Source organism: Pseudophryne corroboree, chromosome 5 (genome assembly GCF_028390025.1).
Source record: "Pseudophryne corroboree isolate aPseCor3 chromosome 5, aPseCor3.hap2, whole genome shotgun sequence".
In the NCBI taxonomy this organism is placed as follows: domain Eukaryota; kingdom Metazoa; phylum Chordata; class Amphibia; order Anura; family Myobatrachidae; genus Pseudophryne; species Pseudophryne corroboree.
In genome coordinates, this window is record NC_086448.1 from 50,381,614 (window position 1) to 50,400,762 (window position 19,149).

Consider the following 19,149-nt stretch of genomic DNA (forward strand, 5'->3'; position numbering starts at 1 on the left):
TAGTGCCCCCCTCTCTTTTTTAACCCCTTTCTGTAGTGTAGTAACTGCAGGGGAGAGCCAGGGAGCTTCCCTCCAACTGAGCTGTGAGAGAAAATGGCGCCAGTGTGCTGAGGAGATAGGCTCCGCCCCCTTCTCGGCGGCCTTTTCTCCCGTTTTTCTGTGGAATCTGGCAGGGGTTAAAATTCATCCATATAGCCCTGGGGGCTATAGGTGATGTATTTTCGCCAGCCAAGGTGTTTTTATTGCTGCTCAGGGCGCCCCCCCCCCTAGCGCCCTGCACCCTCAGTGACCGGAGTGTGAAGTGTGCTGAGGAGCAATGGCGCACAGCTGCAGTGCTGTGCGCTACCTTGGTGAAGACAGGATGTCTTCTGCCGCCGATTTTCCGGACCTCTTCTTGCTTCTGGCTCTGTAAGGGGGCCGGCGGCGCGGCTCTGGGACCGGACTCCGAGGCTGGGCCTGTGTTCGGTTTCTCTGGAGCTAATGGTGTCCAGTAGCCTAAGAAGCCCAATCCACTCTGCACGCAGGTGAGTTCGCTTCTTCTCCCCTTAGTCCCTCGATGCAGTGAGCCTGTTGCCAGCAGGTCTCACTGAAAATAAAAAACCTAAAACTAAACTTTCACTAAGAAGCTCAGGAGAGCCCCTAGTGTGCACCCTTCTCGGTCGGGCACAAAAATCTAACTAACTGAGGCTTGGAGGAGGGTCATAGGGGGAGGAGCCAGTGCACACCAGGTAGTCCTAAAGCTTTACTTTTGTGCCCAGTTTCCTGCGGAGCCGCTATTCCCCATGGTCCTTACGGAGTTCCCAGCATCCACTAGGACGTCAGAGAAATGTGTGTATTGCACTTACAAAACTGCAGCTATAACGGAACATTCTCACGTAGGACGAAACAACGTATCTGTGGGCCAAACAAAGTTGGAGAGAAGACTAATGTCGGGATTCTGGCGTCGGTCACATGACCACCGAGTGGCGCTCACCTCTGATCAGGTCCAATATCTTTGATACATCAGAAATCAGCACAAGCTGTAACAAATTGTGCAATAATTCAACACTGAACGATGTGCACAAAAAACGTTAGAGAAAGCGAATACCCATGTAAGCGAGACACGAGAACATTACCAAAAGGTCACTGTAACCAAGCATGATGTAAATAAAATGCCATGTAAAGAGGCTCTACCAGAAATTACAATATGTGGAATTGTGGGGAAGATGTATTAACCTGGAGAAGACATAAGGAAGTGATAAACCAGTGATAAGTGCAAGGTGATAAACGCACCAGACAGTCAACTCATAACTGTTAATTTACATATTGGAGCTGAATGGCTGGTGCCTTTATCACCTTGAATTCATCACTGGTTCATCACTTCCTTTTACCTTCTCCAAGTTGATACATCTGCCCCAATGTGTGCACCGGAGACTCATAAAATGCCGTTTCGGCTCTTACAACCTAGATCTGTATTCAGCCGTGATGGTGTGTATATATATATGTAGATATATGTAGATATATATATATATATATATATATATATATATATATATATGTCTAACTATCTATCTCTATATCTCATGAACCTTCAAACTAAAGCTATTGTTATAATCCTATAATTACATGAGTAGGCAAGATTGTATTTATTGCAACTTTTAATCCCCTCTCTCCAATTCACTATCCACCGACAACATCCCAATATCATCTGCCCACAAGTCCGCTGTCTATGAGCGACCCTCGACTCTGCCCTCCCCTTCCATTCCAACATTCAGGTCCTTTCCCATACTTGTCGCTTCCACCTTCATAATATCTCCAGGATAAGACCCTTTCTCACCCTTGAGGCAACAAAGACCCTCATCCACTCAACTGTCATCTCCCAACTAGACTATTGTAACTTCCTTGTTTTGTGATTAATAATAATAATAATAATAATAATTCTAGAACATTTCAGATTCAAATAACCATGTTTATATGTAACTAGTTACCAGCCCGTCAAAATGACGGAACATCATAACAGTAACGTCAGCGCTGGTGGCTGTGCGCACCCGAACTGAGCAACACTTGAATTGTGCGCTGGCGCCATCTAGTGGCCGCTGGAGTACACAACACTTGCTTCCCCCCATAAAGGAAAGGTGCAGCGTTAGCTTTTTATTATATAGGATACCTTGTTTTAAAATGACAAGTTCTCTAATCTTGATAGTGGTCAGCTTAAAGTTGGGCACAGTCTGTGTTATTGACAATAAAACAGGGCACAATGACAAATAATGATCCCATGTAATTGCCCAGAACATAATCAGGCACTGCTGTAAATCCGTCAGAAATATCCAACCGCAAGGTCCAGGCGCTGACTTTAGACAGTGGTCCCGATGCTTAGGCTGAGGTCAGTATAGCGTACTGTGGGGGAAATTCAGATCTGATCGCAGCAGCAAATTAGTTAGCAGTTGGGCAAAACCATGTGCACTGCAGGGGGGACAGATGTAACATGTGCAGAGAGAGTTAGATTTGGGTGGAATGTGTTCAAATTGAAATCTAAACTGCAGTGTAAAAATAAAGCAGCCGGTATTTACCCTGCACAGAAACAATATAACCCACCCAAATCTAACTCTCTCTGCACATGTTACATCTGCCCCCCCCCCACCCATGCAGTGCAGCTTGGTTTTGGCCATTAGCTAACAAATTTGCTGAATTACCCCCAATATTTTGAGTCCATCCATTTGCGGCAGGTAATCCAGGTGCATCTTCGCACGTGATATTAACTGCAACAGAATCCTTTGATCTTGCTCGACATAGGGCAACGTAGAGCATACCATATGTGAGAAGACAGGTATGTTCCGGCGAGTGTCTGTCCTTGACTCTTATTCATCATCATCATCACAAAGGGCAATATGATCAGAAATTGAATCAGTTAGAACGTAAAAGGGAATGCTCTGTTGCTTGGAGTCAGCGAAATGCGTGGCAAGGTGTGGAACGGCCCCTCATGGTCTCTGAACAAAACTTCCACAGAAATTGTATTTTGGAAAAATGATGTTACGATCATACGTGCGCAATAGACTAAACCTTTCCTTGTGTCCAGGTACCTGACGGGATTCACGACTGCACCTTTTTTCAGTCGTAGAATGTGTGTCGGAAGTGCACTCATCTCGATCGTGTACTCTTTCATTCTCACCTTCAGTCACAACGGTGTTTCAGAAGATCTTCAAGTAATGGGTGAGAGACGGAGACAGAAGAACTTTCTTATCGTGGCCACAGCTACCAAAGTGATACTTCGTCTGGGTGCCAACATTTTCCCAATCAAAATATAAAGCTCTGCAGAGCTCACATTCAAGGACAGAGAGTCTAGATCGTAATAACCCACAGAAAAATCAGGATGCAAGCGCAGCTAAGGTGTGGTTTATGTCTTCTCATGGCTGGCATCAAGAGAGGAATCACTTCTGCTTCTTCATCTCAGGTATAAGGCAAAACGAAATCAGCAAAGTGCTGAAGTCCCAATTGGTTCAAGGTTTCACTGATGTTTGAGACTTCAGGGTGTCAAGATCCTGTTCAAATTGGGGATTTTAAGGTTTGCCGTCAATGCCTCCATGTCGGTTGGCTGTCTAGTGGTTAATGGCTCAGGGCGGGATAGTCTACACCTCTTGGTTTGGCTCTAAATGTTGGAATGAGATTCGCGTTGCAAATACTCTTCATTTTCCTGTCTGAGACATACAGTTGCGACCCACTGATCACTCACACCTTCAGGTAGGGCAGTTATGGGTTTTTTTTATTTGCTATGGGGGAAATATTCTGCATGCAATAAAGTATTTACTTACTTTAGGACTGATCATAGAACACCACGCACATACACGGCAGGATGTAATAGAGTCCGAGAGGTGCGGGATGTAGACAGATGATTTTTTTAAAGGGGGAAACGCTTACAAATTAAAACCATGCTTTGTGATTGCCCTTTTAAAAAAAAAAACCTCTGAGATCGCCGAAGGTGCAGGATGCCGCCTGATCTAAAAGGGCCATCACCAGGCATGGATTTGATTTGTAAGTGTTTCCCTCCATTACATTCCCAGCCAACTAAGTCTGACACTGCACTGAGCACCATATGTAGAGAAGGGCAAAGGTGGTCATTCCGAGTTGTTCGCTCGCTAGCAGTTTTTAGCAGCCGTGCAAACGCTTTGCCGCCTCCCACTGGGAGTGTATTTTAGCTTAGCAGAAGTGCAAACGAAAGGATCGCAGAGCAGCGGCATAATTTTTTTTGTGCAGTTTTAGAGTAGCTCAAAACCTACTCAGCGCTTGCGATCACTTCAGACTGCTCAGTTCCTGTTTTGACATCACAAACACGCCCTGCGTTCGGCCAGCCACGCCTGCGTTTTTTCGAACACTCCCTAAAAACGGCCAGTTGACACCCAGAAACACCCACTTCATGTCAATCACTCTGCGGCCAGCAGTGCGACTGAAAAGCTTCGCTAGAGCCTGTATGAAACTACATCGTTCGTTGTAAGATTACTTGGCGTTGTGCGCATTTTGCCGCATGCGCAGAAGAGCCTTTTTTTGCCTCATCGCTGCACAGCGAACGAATGTAGCTAGTGATCAACTCGGAATGACCCCCAATGATCCTCTTCACAGGGTAAACATAGAAAGTGGATATTCTGAATCTAGCAGTAGAGAAAATGTTTACATTGCTCGCGCATGCTTCTCCCAGACTTTACATGGGACCTTTACCACTCCGCAACGCCCGAACCATTGCCCCATTCTCATTTTTCTCTCCGGCTGGCACATCTACCTGGTTATTTTGATACCCCAATCATAATTTTATGTTCAGCCATTCTCTCAAAATAGATCTCACAGTAAAAAACATTCTAGAATACATAGATTGTACCACAGTGGTTCTATGGCGTATAAATGTTTCTTAAACATACAGTATGATTAGAATTCATCGATAAACCTGCTTATGTGATACACACTGTTGTCTTATTTACCCTGTCCACATGCCTTTGATCTGTTTACACTGTATTCCATGTCTGGAATCTGTTCGTTAAAGGGAGAGGTCCGTTTCTCACGGTTTTGGATTTCTCAAGACCTCCTGTTACATTCTGGGGTGGGGGTGTTGTTAGGTAGGCTAGTGTGGTTTGGACAGAAGTATTTGGCCACACCTGTTAATTATTGAATTCAGGTGTTTCAGTCAGACCCGTTGCCACAGGTGTATAAAATCAAGCAGCTAGCCACTCAGTCTCAATTTTTAACATTTGTGATACAAAATGGGTCGTTCTGAAGAGCTTAGTTACTTCAAGCGTGGTGCTATGATAGGATGCCACCTCTGCAATAAGACCACTTGTGAAATTTCATCCCTGCTGTATATTCCATGATCAAATGTAAGTGATATTATTAGAAAGTGGAAACGTTCGGGAACAACATCAACTCAGCCATAAAGTGGAAGACCACGTAAAATCACACAGCGGGGACAACGACTGTAAGACGCATGGTGCGTAAAAGTAGCAAACGCTCTGCTGATTCCGCAGCTGGAGAGTTCCGAACTTCCACTGGCATTAATTTAAACACAAAAACTGTGAAGCGGGAGCTTAATGGAATGGGTTTCCATGGCCGAGCAGCTGCATGATAGCCTCACATCACAAAGTCCAATGCCAAGCGTTGGATGGAGTGGTGTAAAGCACACAGACACTGGACTGTGGAGCAGTGGAGACGTGTTCTGTGGAGTGACGGATCACATGGGCGAGTCTTGGTTTGGCGGGCAAAGGGAGAACGTTACATGCCTGACTGCATTATGCCAATTGTGAAGTTTGGTGGAGGAGGGATAATGGTAAGGGGCTGTTTTGCAGGGTTTGGGGTAGGCCTCTTATCTCCAGTGAAGGGCATTCTTAGTTCTTCAGCATACCAAGACATTTTGGACAATGCTATGCTTCCAACTTTGTGGCAACAGTTTGCGGAAGGCCCTTTTCTATTCCAACATGAACAGTGCACAAAGCAAGGACTATAAAGACATGGTTTGATGAGTTCGGTGTGGAAGAACTTGACTGGCCCGCACAGAGCCCTGACCTCAACCCCATCAAGCACCTTTGAGATGAACGGGGGGGGGGGGGGGGGGGGGGGGGGAAGATTGCGAGCCAGGCCTACTCGTCCAATATTCGTGCCTGACCTCATAAATGGTCTACAGAATAGATAGTCACAAATTCTCACAGAAACGCTCCGAAATCTTGTGGAAAGCCTTCAAAGGAGAGCGGAAGCTGTTACAGCTGCAAGAGGGGGACAACTCCATATTAAGGTATACGTATTTGAATACACAGTGTTCCTTCAAAGGAAAAACAGGGCTTACACTGGAAACTGTCATTATTCAGGAGTTCTGAAATACAGAGTGTCAACCAAGGGACCAGTCCTGGATTTCGTGGTCACACAGACATGTTTGCAGCAGTGTCCCTGTCTGTAGTTACTATGGGATGTTCTGATACCACATTTAATGAGAAGGAGATGGCAGTGCAGGGAAAGAGTGTTTTAAATATATTTTAATTATTTGGCAGATTAGGAAACATTTGCAATATTCCATATGTTTTTACTTAACAAAAAACAGTGGCATCTCCATGACGATAAGAAAGAAGAACTTACCATTTCTGCAGGTAGTCCTGCGCTTCTAACCGTGCACCGATCTCAAACGTGATTCCAGGCCGAATCGGAGGCTTCTTACTCATTGTAGCTTCTAATCTTCCACAAACCTGTGAGTAAATGCAATTTAGTATTTAAGGAACAATGTGACACTATATATTAGGTCATACACAATCTTACAGTTGCTAAAGGCAGACAGGCTGAGTCGCATACCTTTATATTGGTAGGAGACTACTACACACATATACAGATCCCGAATACAATTTAAACGTACGACACCTGGACATTTAGGATGGTCCTTTCCCTGTCCAGAGTCTTATCGAGGTGGACAGAAAAAGTCATGGATAGGATGAAATGATTCTCAGCAAAGTTAGTCTACATTGTTTAGAATAGATCTTTAGCACCTGACAAGGGTCACTGGGTTTTGTTCACATTTCTAGGCCTAATCTGACCAGGTGACTATATAGTGGGGTCACTTGTTATACAGCAGGCATGTCCAAACTGCGGCCCTTCAGCTATTGAGAAACTACACAACCCAGCATGCCCTGACACAGCTTTAGAATTTACTGACAGCAAAACTGTTTTAGGGCATGCTGGGATATGTAGTTTCACAACAGCTGGAGGGCCGCAGTTTGGACATGCCTGTTATACAGGAATGTTTATTACAGAGCCACTCCAGAACAATTATTTTTTTATTTAATTTTTTCAAGCCACATGGAAGGGCTCTTACAGAGTGCAGCAGACATCTATCTTAGGTTTGTCTATGCTGTATCGCACTCCATCATCACATTAGGGATGACAGGAGATAACGGGATGATACCCTAAAAGCACCCCCTCCCCGCCATGCTGTTGTTTTCCCCTCACTCCAACATACTGCCATCCTGTTGTATCCTATCCCAACACGATTGACTCTCTTTTCTTCTCTGCCGTGCCTTCCACAGCGCGCCATTTTCTCTCCCTACCTCTGTGTTGCCTCTTTCTCTATCCCAGCCATGCTGTCGTCTCTCTCCCTCTCTCCCAGCCATACTGTCATCTCTCTCCCAGCAATACTGTCATCTCTCTCCCTCTCTCCCAGCCATACTGTCGTCGCTCTCCCTCTCTCCCAGCCATACTGTCGTCTCTCTCCCTCTCTCCCAGCCATGCTGTCGTCTCTCTCCCAGCCATACTGTCGTCTCTCTCCCAGCCATACTGTCATCTCTATCCCTCTCTCCCAGCCATACTGTCGTCTTTCTCCCTCTCTCCCAGCCATACTGTCATCTCTCTCCCAGCAATACTGTCATCTCTCTCCCTCTCTCCCAGCCATACTGTCGTCTCTCTCTCTCTCTCTCCCAGCTATACTGTCATCTCTCTCCCAGCAATACTGTCATCTCTCTACCTCTCTCCCAGCCATACTGTCGTCTCTCTCCCTTTCTCCAGCCATACTGTCGTCTCTCTCCCTCTCTCCCAGCCATACTGTCATCTCTCTCCCAGCAATACTGTCATCTCTCTACCTCTCTCCCAGCCATACTGTCGTCTCTCTCCCTCTCTCCCAGCCATACTGTCGTCTCTCTCCCTCTCTCCCAGCCATACTGTTGTCTCTCTCCCTCTCTCCCAGCCATACTGTCGGCTCTCTCCCAGCAATACTGTCATCTCTCTCCCTCTCTCCCAGCCATACTGTCGTCTCTCTCCCTCTCTCCCAGCTATACTGTCATCTCTCTCCCAGCAATACTGTCATCTCTCTACCTCTCTCCCAGCCATACTGTCGTCTCTCTCCCTCTCTCCCAGCCATACTGTCGTCTCTCTCCCTCTCTCCCAGCCATACTGTCGGCTCTCTCCCAGCAATACTGTCATCTCTCTCCATCTCTCCCAGCCATACTGTCGTCTCTCTCCCGCTCTCCCAGCTATACTGTCATCTCTCTCCCAGCAATACTGTCATCTCTCTACCTCTCTCCCAGCCATACTGTCGTCTCTCTCCCTCTCTCCCAGCCATACTGTCGTCTCTCTCCCTCTCTCCCAGCCATACTGTCGTCTCTCTCCCTCTCTCCCAGCCATACTGTCGGCTCTCTCCCAGCAATACTGTCATCTCTCTCCATCTCTCCCAGCCATACTGTCGTCTCTCTCCCTCTCTCCCAGCCATACTGTCGGCTCTCTCCCAGCAATACTGTCATCTCTCTCCCTCTCTCCCAGCCATACTGTCGTCTCTCTCCCTCTCTCCCAGCCATACTGTCGTCTCTCTCCCTCTCTTCCAGCCATACTGTCGTCTCTCTCCCTCTCTTCCAGCCATACTGTCGTCTCTCTCCCTCTCTTCCAGCCATACTGTCGTCTCTCTCCCTCTCTTCCAGCCATACTGTCGTCTCTCTCCCTCTCTCCCAGCCATACTGTCGTATCTCTCCCTCTCTCCCAGCCATACTGTCGTCTCTCTCCCTCTCTCCCAGCCATGCTGTCGTCTCTCTCCCTCTCTCCCAGCCATGCTGTCGTCTCTATCCCTCTCTCCCAGCCATGCTGTCGTCTCTATCCCTCTCTCCCAGCAATACTGTCGTCTCTCTCCCTCTCTCCCAGCAATACTGTCGTCTCTCTCCCTCTCTCCCAGCCATACTGTCGTCTCTCTCCCTCTCTCCCAGCCATACTGTCGTCTCTCTCCCTCTCTCCCAGCCATACTGTCGTCTCTCTCCCTCTCTCCCAGCCATACTGTCGTCTCTCTCCCTCTCTCCCAGCCATACTGTCGGTTCTCTCCCTCTCTCCCAGCCATACTGTCGTCTCTCTCCCTCTCTCCCAGCCATACTGTCGTCTCTCTCCCTCTCTCCCAGCCATACTGTCGTCTCTCTCCCTCTCTCCCAGCCATACTGTCATCTCTCTCCCAGCAATACTGTCATCTCTCTCCCTCTCTCCCAGCCATACTGTCGTCTCTCTCCCTCTCTCTCAGCCATGCTGTCATCTCTCTCCCTCTCTCTCAGCCATACTGTCGTCTCTCTCCCTCGCTCCCAGCCATACTGTCGTCTCTATCCCTCTCTCCCAGCCATACTGTCGTCTCTCTCCCTCTCTCCCAGCCATACTGTCGTATCTCTCCCTCTCTCCCAGCCATGCTGTCATCTCTCTCCCTCTCTCCCAGCCATACTGTCGTCTCTCTCCCTCTCTCCCAGCCATGCTGTCGTCTCTCTCCCTCTCTCCCAGCCATGCTGTCGTCTCTCTCCCTCTCTCCCAGCCATGCTGTCGTCTCTCTCCCTCTCTCCCAGCCATGCTGTCGTCTCTCTCCCAGCAATACGGTCATCTCTCTCCCAGCCATACTGTCGTCTCTCTCCCTCTCTCCCAGCCATGCTGTCATCTCTCTCCCTCTCTCCCAGCCATACTGTGATCGCTCTCCCTCTCTCCCAGCCATACTGTCGTCTCTCTCCCTCTCTCCCAGCCATGCTGTCGTCTCTCTCCCTCTCTCCCAGCCATACTGTCGTCTCTCTCCCTCTCTCCCAGCCATGCTGTCGTCTCTCTCCCTCTCTCCCAGCCATACTGTCGTCTCTCTCCCTCTCTCCCAGCCATACTGTCGTCTCTCTCCCTCTCTCCCAGCCATACTGTTGTCTCTCTCCCTCTCTCCCAGCCATGCTGTCGTCTCTCTCCCTCTCTCCCAGCCATACTGTCGTCTCTCTCCCAGCAATACTGTCGTCTCTCTCCCTCTCTCCCAGCCATGCTGTCGTCTCTCTCCCTCTCTCCCAGCCATACTGTCATCTCTCACCCAGCAATACTGTCATCTCTCTCCCTCTCTCTCCCAGCCATACTGTCATCTCTCTCCCAGCAATACTGTCATCTCTCTCCCTCTCTCCCAGTCATACTGTCGTCTCTCTCCCAGCCATACTTTCATCTATCTCCCTCTCTCCCAGCCATACTGTCGTCTCTCTCCCTCCAACCACTGTCGTCTCTCTCCCAGCCATACTGTCGGCTCTCTCCCAGCAATACTGTCATCTCTCTCCCAGCCATACTGTCGTCTCTCTCCCTCTCACCCAGCCATGCTGTCATCTCTCTCCCTCTCTCCCAGCCATGCTGTCATCTCTCTCCCAGCCATACTGTCGTCTCTCTCCCAGCCATACTGTCGTCTCTCTCCCAGCCATACTGTCGTCTCTCTCCCAGCCATACTGTCGTCTCTTTCCCAGCCATACTGTCGTCTCTCTCCCCCTTTCCCAGCCATACTGTCGTCTCTCTCCCTCTCTCCCAGCCATGCTGTCGGCTCTCTCCCTCTTTCCCAGCCATACTGTCGTCTCTCTCCCTTTCCCAGCCATACTGTCGTCTCTCTCCCTCTTTCCCAGCCATGCTGTCGTCTCTCTCCCTCTTTCCCAGCCATACTGTCGTCTCTCTCCCTCTTTCCCAGCCATACTGTCGTCTCTCTCCCTCTTCCCCAGCCATACTGTCGTCTCTCTCCCTCTTTCCCAGCCATACTGTCGTCTCTCTCCCTCTTTCCCAGCCATACTGTCGTCTCTCTCCCTCTTTCCCAGCCATACTGTCGTCTCTCTCCCTCTTTCCCAGCCATACTGTCGTCTCTCTCCCTCTCTCCCAGCCATACTGTCGTCTCTCTCCCTCTCTCCCAGCCATGCTGTCGGCTCTCTACCAGCCATGCTGTCGGCTCTCTCCCAGCCATGCTGTCGGCTCTCTCCCAGCCATGCTGTCGGCTCTCTCCCAGCCATGCTGTCGGCTCTCTCCCAGCCATGCTGTCGGCTCTCTCCCAGCCATATTGTCGGCTCTCTCCCTCATTCCCAGCCATATTGTCGTCTCTCTACCTCTCTCCCAGCCATACTGTCGGCTCTCTCCAAGCCATACTGTCAGCTCTCTCCCTCTTTCCCAGCCATACTGTCGTCTCTCTCCCTCTCTCCCAGCCAGTTATCTCACTCCTCCTCTTTCTCTGTCCCAGCCATGCTGTTCTCTCTCCCAGCCATACGGTCGTCTCTCTCCCAGCCATACTGTCGGTTCTCTCCCAGCCATACTGTCGGCTCTCTCCCAGCCATACTGTCGGCTCTCTCCCAGCCATACTGTCGGCTCTCTCCCAGCCATACTGTCGGCTCTCTCCCAGCCATACTGTCGGCTCTCTCCCAGCCATACTGTCGGCTCTCTCCCAGCCATACTGTCGGCTCTCTCCCAGCCATACTGTCGGCTCTCTCCCAGCCATACTGTCGGCTCTCTCCCAGCCATACTGTCGGCTCTCTCCCTCTTTCCCAGCCATACTGTCGTCTCTCCAAGCCATACTGTCGTCTCTCTCCCTCTTTCCCAGCCATACTGTCATCTCTCTCCCTCTCTCCCAGCCATACTGTCGGCTCTCTCCCAGCCATACTGTCGGCTCTCTCCCAGCCATACTGTCGGCTCTCTCCCAGCCATACTGTCGGCTCTCTCCCTCTTTCCCAGCCATACTGTCGTCTCTCCAAGCCATACTATCGTCTCTCTCCCTCTCTCCCAGCCATACTGTCGTCTCTGTCCCAGCCATACCGTCGTCTCTCTCCCAGCCATACTGTCGGCTCTCTCAAAGCCATACTGTCGGCTCCCTCCCTCTTTCCCAGCCATACTGTCGTCTCTCTCCCTCCCAGCCACTGTCATCTCTCCCTCTCTCCCAGCCAGTTATCTCACTCCCTCCCAGCTATACTGTCATCTCTCTCCCTCTTTCCCAGCCATACTGTCGTCTGTGTCCCAGCCATACCGTCGTCTCTCTCCCAGCCATACTGTCGGCTCTCTCCAAGCCATACTGTCGGCTCCCTCCCTCTTTCCCAGCCATACTGTCGTCTCTCCCTCTCTCCCAGCCAGTTATCTCACTCCCTCCCAGCTATACTGTCATCTCTCTCCCTCTTTCCCAGCCATACTGTCGTCTGTGTCCCAGCCATACCGTCGTCTCTCTCCCAGCCATACTGTCGGCTCTCTCCAAGCCATACTGTCGGCTCCCTCCCTCTTTCCCAGCCATACTGTCGTCTCTCCCTCTCTCCCAGCCAGTTATCTCACTCCCTCCCAGCTATACTGTCATCTCTCTCCCAGCCATACTGTCATCTCTCTCCCTCTCTCCCAGCCATACTGTCATCTCTCTCTCCCAGCTATACTGTCATCGCTCACCGTCTCTCTCTTACAGCCATACCGTCATCGCTCTTCCTCTTTCCCAGCCATACGGTCACCGCTCACCCTCTCTCTCCCAGCCATACTGTCATCGCTCTCCCTCTCTTTCCCAGCCATACTGTCATCGCTCTCCCTCTCTCTCTCCCAGCCATACCGTCATCGCTCTCCCTCTCTCTCTCCCAGCCATACCGTCATCGCTCTCCCTCTCTCCCCCAGCCATACCGCCATCGCTCTCACTCTCTTCCAGCCATACCGCCATTGCTCTCCCTCTCTCTCTCCCAGCCATACTGTCATCGCTCTCCCTCTCTCTCTCCCAGCCATACTGTCATCGCTCTCCCTCTCTCTCTCCCAGCCATACCGTCATCGCTCTCCCTCTCTCTCTCCCAGCCATACCGTCATCGCTCTCCCTCTCTCCCCCAGCCATACCGCCATCGCTCTCACTCTCTTCCAGCCATACCGTCATCGCTCTCCCTCTCTCTCCCCCAGCCATACCGTCATCTCTCTCCCTCTCTCTCCCAGCCATACCGTCATCGCTCTCCCTCTCTCTCCCAGCCATACCGTCATCTCTCTCCCCCTCTCTCTCCCTCTCTCTCCCAGCCATACCGTCATCGCTCTCCCTCTCTCTCCCAGCCATACCGTCATCTCTCTCCCCCTCTCTCTCCCAGCCATACTGTCATCGCTCTCCCCCTCTCTCCCAGCCATACCGTCATCTCTCTCCCCCTCTCTCTCCCAGCCATACCGTCATCGCTCTCCCCCTCTCTCCCAGCCATACTGTCATCGCTCTCCCTCTCTCTCCCAGCCATACCGTCATCGCTCTCCCTCTCTCTCCCAGCCATACCGTCATCGCTCTCCCTCTCTCTCCCAGCCATACCGTCATCTCTCTCCCCCTCTCTCTCCCAGCCATACCGTCATCTCTCTCCCCCTCTCTCTCCCAGCCATACCGTCATCGCTCTCCCCCTCTCTCTCCCAGCCATACTGTCATCGCTCTCCCTCTCTCTCCCAGCCATACTGTCATCGCTCTCCCTCTCTCTCCCAGCCATACCGTCATCGCTCTCCCTCTCTCTCCCAGCCATACCGTCATCTCTCTCCCCCTCTCTCTCCCAGCCATACCGTCATCGCTCTCCCCCTCTCTCTCCCAGCCATACTGTCATCGCTCTCCCTCTCTCTCCCAGCCATACTGTCATCGCTCTCCCTCTCTCTCCCAGCCATACTGTCATCGCTCTCCCTCTCTCTCCCAGCCATACTGTCATCGCTCTCCCTCTCTCCCAGCCATACTGTCATCGCTCTCCCCCTCTCTCTCCCAGCCATACTGTCATCTCTCTCCCTCTCTCTCTCCCAGCCATACCGTCATCGCTCTCTCTCCCAGCCATACCGTCATCGCTCTCCCTCTCCCTCTCTCCCAGCCATACCGTCACGGCTCACCCTCTCTCTCCCAGCCATACCGTCACCGCTCTCCCTCTCTCTCCCAGCCATACCGTCATCTCTCTCCCCCTCTCTCTCCCAGCCATACCGTCATCGCTCTCCCTCTCTCTCCCAGCCATACCGTCATCTCTCTCCCCCTCTCTCTCCCAGCCATACCGTCATCTCTCTCCCCCTCTCTCTCCCAGCCATACCGTCATCTCTCTCCCCCTCTCTCTCCCAGCCATACCGTCATCGCTCTCCCTCTCTCTCCCAGCCATACCGTCATCGCTCTCCCTCTCTCTCCCAGCCATACCGTCATCTCTCTCCCCCTCTCTCTCCCAGCCATACCGTCATCTCTCTCCCCCTCTCTCTCCCAGCCATACCGTCATCTCTCTCCCCCTCTCTCTCCCAGCCATACCGTCATCGCTCTCCCCCTCTCTCTCCCAGCCATACTGTCATCGCTCTCCCTCTCTCTCCCAGCCATACTGTCATCGCTCTCCCACTCTCTCCCAGCCATACCGTCATCGCTCTCCCTCTCTCTCCCAGCCATACCGTCATCGCTCTCCCTCTCTCTCCCAGCCATACCGTCATCTCTCTCCCCCTCTCTCTCCCAGCCATACCGTCATCGCTCTCCCCCCTCTCTCTCCCAGCCATACTGTCATCGCTCTCCCTCTCTCTCCCAGCCATACTGTCATCGCTCTCCCTCTCTCTCCCAGCCATACTGTCATCGCTCTCCCTCTCTCTCCCAGCCATACTGTCATCGCTCTCCCTCTCTCTCCCAGCCATACTGTCATCGCTCTCCCTCTCTCCCAGCCATACTGTCATCGCTCTCCCCCTCTCTCTCCCAGCCATACTGTCATCGCTCTCCCCCTCTCTCTCCCAGCCATACCGTCATCGCTCTCTCTCCCAGCCATACCGTCATCGCTCTCCCTCTCCCTCTCTCCCAGCCATACCGTCACGGCTCACCCTCTCTCTCCCAGCCATACCGTCACCGCTCTCCCTCTCTCTCCCAGCCATACCGTCATCTCTCTCCCCCTCTCTCTCCCAGCCATACCGTCATCGCTCTCCACCTCTCTCCCAGCCATACCGTCATCGCTCTCCCTCTCTCTCTCCCAGCCATACCGTCATCTCTCTCCCTCTCTCTCCCAGCCATACTGTCATCGCTCTCCCTCTCTCTCCCAGCCATACCGTCATCTCTCTCCCCCTCTCTCTCCCAGCCATACCGTCATCGCTCTCCACCTCTCTCTCCCAGCCATACCGTCATCGCTCTCCCTCTCTCTCTCTCCCAGCCATACCGTCATCGCTCTCCCTCTCTCTCTCTCCCAGCCATACCGTCATCGCTCTCCCTCTCTCTCCCAGCCATACCGTCATCGCTCTCCCTCTCTCTCTCCCAGCCATACCGTCATCGCTCTCCCTCTCTCTCTCCCAGCCATACCGTCATAGCTCTCCCTCTCTCTCCCAGCCATACTGTCATCGCTCGCCCTCTCTCCCAGCCATACTGTCACAACAGCTCACCCTCTCTTCCAGCCATACTGTCACAACAGCTCACCCTCTCTTCCAGCCATACTGTCACCGCTCTCCCTCTCTCTCTCCCAGCCATACTGTCACCACTCTCCCTCTCTCTCTCCCAGCCATACTCTCACCGCTCTCCCTCTCTCTCTCCCAGCCATACTGTCATCGCTCGCCCTCTCTCTCCCAGCCATACTGTCATCGCTCTCCCTCTCTCCCAGCCATACTGTCATCGCTCTCCCTCTCCCAGCCATACCGTCATCGCTCACCCTCTCTCCCACAGCCATGCTGTCGGCTCTCTCCCAGCCATGCTGTCGGCTCTCTCCCAGCCATGCTGTCGGCTCTCTCCCAGCCATGCTGTCGGCTCTCTCCCAGTCATGCTGTCGGCTCTCTCCCAGCCATGCTGTCGGCTCTCTCCCAGCCATGCTGTCGGCTCTCTCCCAGCCATGCTGTCGGCTCTCTCCCAGCCATGCTGTCGGCTCTCTCCCAGCCATGCTGTCGGCTCTCTCCCTCATTCCCAGCCATACTGTCGTCTCTCTACCTCTCTCCCAGCCATACTGTCGGCTCTCTCCAAGCCATACTGTCAGCTCTCTCCCTCTTTCCCAGCCATACTGTCGGCTCTCTCCAAGCCATACTGTCAGCTCTCTCCCTCTCCCAGCCATACTGTCATCGCTCTCCCTCTCTCCCAGCCATACTGTCATCGCTCTCCCTCTCTCCCAGCCATACTGTCATCGCTCTCCCTCTCTCTCCCAGCCATACTGTCCCAGCTCACGCTCTCCCTCTCCCAGCCATACTGTCACAGCTCACCCTCTCTCTCCCAGCCATACCGTCATCGCTCTCCCTCTCTCTCCCAGCCATACCGTCATCGCTCTCCCTCTCTCTCTCCCAGCCATACCGTCATAGCTCTCCCTCTCTCTCCCAGCCATACTGTCGTCTCTCGCCCTCTCTCTCCCAGCCATACTGTCACAACAGCTCACCCTCTCTTCCAGCCATACTGTCACCGCTCTCCCTCTCTCTCTCCCAGACATACTGTCATTGCTCTCCCTCTCCCTCTCTCTCTCCCAGCCATACTGTCACCACTCTCCCTCTCTCTCTCTCTCTCCCAGCCATACTGTCATTGCTCTCCCTCTCTCTCTCCCAGCCATACTCTCACCGCTCTCCCTCTCTCTCTCCCAGCCATACTGTCATTGCTCTCCCTCTCCCAGCCATACTCTCACCGCTCTCCCTCTCTCTCTCCCAGCCATACCGCCATCGCTCTCCCTCTCTCTCCCAGCCATACTGTCATCGCTCTCCCTCCCTCTCTCCCAGCCATACTGTCATCGCTCTCCCTCTCTCTCTCCCAGCCATACCGTCATCGCTCTCCCTCTCTCTCTCCCAGCCATACCGTCATCGCTCTCCCTCTCTCTCCCAGCCATACTGTCATCGCTCTCCCCCTCTCTCTCCCAGCCATACCGTCATCGCTCTCCCTCTCTCTCCCAGCCATACTGTCACCGCTCACCCTCTCTCTCCCAGCCATACCGTCATTGCTCTCCCTCTCTCCCAGCCATACCGTCATCGCTCTCCCTCTCTCTCTCTCCCAGCCATACCGTCATCGCTCTCCCTCTCTCTCTCCCAGCCATACCGTCATCGCTCTCCCTCTCTCTCCCAGCCATACTGTCATCGCTCTCCCTCTCTCTCCCAGCCATACTGTCATCGCTCTCCCTCTCTCCCAGCCATACTGTCATCTCTCTCCCTCTCTTCCAGCCATACTCATCTCTCACCCTCTCTCCCAGCCATACTGTCATCGCTCTCCCTCTCTCCCAGCCATACTGTCACAGCTCTCCCTCTCTCTCCCAGCCATACTGTCATCGCTCTCCCTCTCTCTCCCAGCCATACTGTCATCGCTCTCCCTCTCTCTCCCAGCCATACTGTCATCGCTCTCCCTCTCTCCCAGCCATACTGTCATCTCTCTCCCTCTCTTCCAGCCATACTCATCTCTCTCCCTCTCTCCCAGCCATACTGTCATCGCTCTCCCTCTCTCTCCCAGCCATACTGTCATCGCTCTCCCTCTCTCTCCCAGCCATACTGTCATCGCTCTCCCTCTCTCCCAGCCATACTGTCATCGCTCACCCTCTCCCTCTCTCCCAGCCATACCGTCATCGCTCTCCCTCTCTCTCCCAGCCATACCGTCATCGCTCTCTCTCCCAGCCATACCGTCATCGCTCTCCCTCTCTCTCCCAGCCATACCGTCATCGCTCTCTCTCCCAGCCATACTGTCATCGCTCTCCCTCTCTCTCCCAGCCATACTGTCATCGCTCTCCCTCTCTCTCCCAGCCATACCGTCATCGCTCTCTCTCCCAGCCATACTGTCATCGCTCTCCCTCTCTCCCAGCCATACCGTCATCGCTCTCCCTCTCTCTCCCAGCCATACCGTCATCGCTCTCTCTCCCAGCCATACCGTCATCGCTCTCCCTCACTCTCCCAGCCATACTGTCATCGCTCTCCCTCTCTCTCCCAGCCATACTGTCATCGCTCTCCCTCTCTCTCCCAGCCATACCGTCATCGCTCTCTCTCCCAGCCATACTGTCATCGCTCTCCCTCTCTCCCAGCCATACCGTCATCGCTCTCCCTCTCTCCCAGCCATACCGTCATCGCTCTCTCTCCCAGCCATACTGTCATCGCTCTCCCTCACTCTCCCAGCCATACTGTCATCGCTCTCCCTCTCTCTCCCAGCCATACCGTCATCGCTCTCTCTCCCAGCCATACTGTCATCGCTCGCCCTCTCTCTCTCAGCCATACTGTCACAACAGCTCACCCTCTCTTCCAGCCATACTGTCACAACAGCTCACCCTCTCTTCCAGCCATATTGTCACCGCTCTCCCTCTCTCTCTCCCAGCCATACTGTCATCGCTCTCCCTCTCTCTCTCCCAGCCATACTGTCATCGCTCTCCCTCTCTCTCCCAGCCATACTGTCATCGCTCGCCCTCTCTCTCCCAGCCATACTGTCATCGCTCGCCCTCTCTCTCCCAGCCATACTGTCATCGCTCGCCCTCTCTCTCCCAGCCATACTGTCACAACAGCTCACCCTCTCTTCCAGCCATATTGTCACCGCTCTCCCTCTCTCTCTCCCAGCCATACTGTCACCGCTCTCCCTCTCTCTCTCCCAGCCATACTGTCACCGCTCTCCCTCTCTCTCTCCCAGCCATACTGTCACCGCTCTCCCTCTCTCTCTCCCAGCCATACTGTCATCGCTCTCCCTCTCTCTCCCAGCCATACGGTCATCGCTCTCCCTCTCTCCCAGTCATGCTGTCGGCTCTCTCCCAGCCATGCTGTCGGCTCTCTCCCAGCCATGCTGTCGGCTCTCTCCCAGCCATGCTGTCGGCTCTCTCCCAGCCATGCTGTCGGCTCTCTCCCTCATTCCCAGCCATACTGTCGTCTCTCTACCTCTCTCCCAGCCATACTGTCAGCTCTCTCCCTCTTTCCCAGCCATACTGTCGGCTCTCTCCAAGCCATACTGTCAGCTCTCCCTCTCTCCCAGCCATACTGTCATCGCTCTCCCTCTCTCCCAGCCATACTGTCATCGCTCACCCTCTCCCTCTCTCCCAGCCATACTGTCACGGCTCACCC

At 52.9% G+C, this 19,149-nt stretch overlaps 1 protein-coding gene across 2 annotated transcripts in view; it reads right to left on the minus strand.

Annotated features, from left to right (window-relative positions):
- PHF20L1 (PHD finger protein 20 like 1) overlaps positions 1 to 19,149 on the minus strand; it is a 274,345-nt gene that overhangs the window by 231,173 nt on the left and 24,023 nt on the right. For both annotated transcript variants that reach the window (XM_063921261.1, XM_063921260.1), the window contains exon 2: positions 6,586 to 6,692. In XM_063921261.1, the coding sequence (XP_063777331.1) occupies positions 6,586 to 6,668 (83 nt within the window). In that variant the 5' untranslated portion in view covers positions 6,669 to 6,692. The remainder of the gene's footprint in view (positions 1 to 6,585; positions 6,693 to 19,149) is intronic.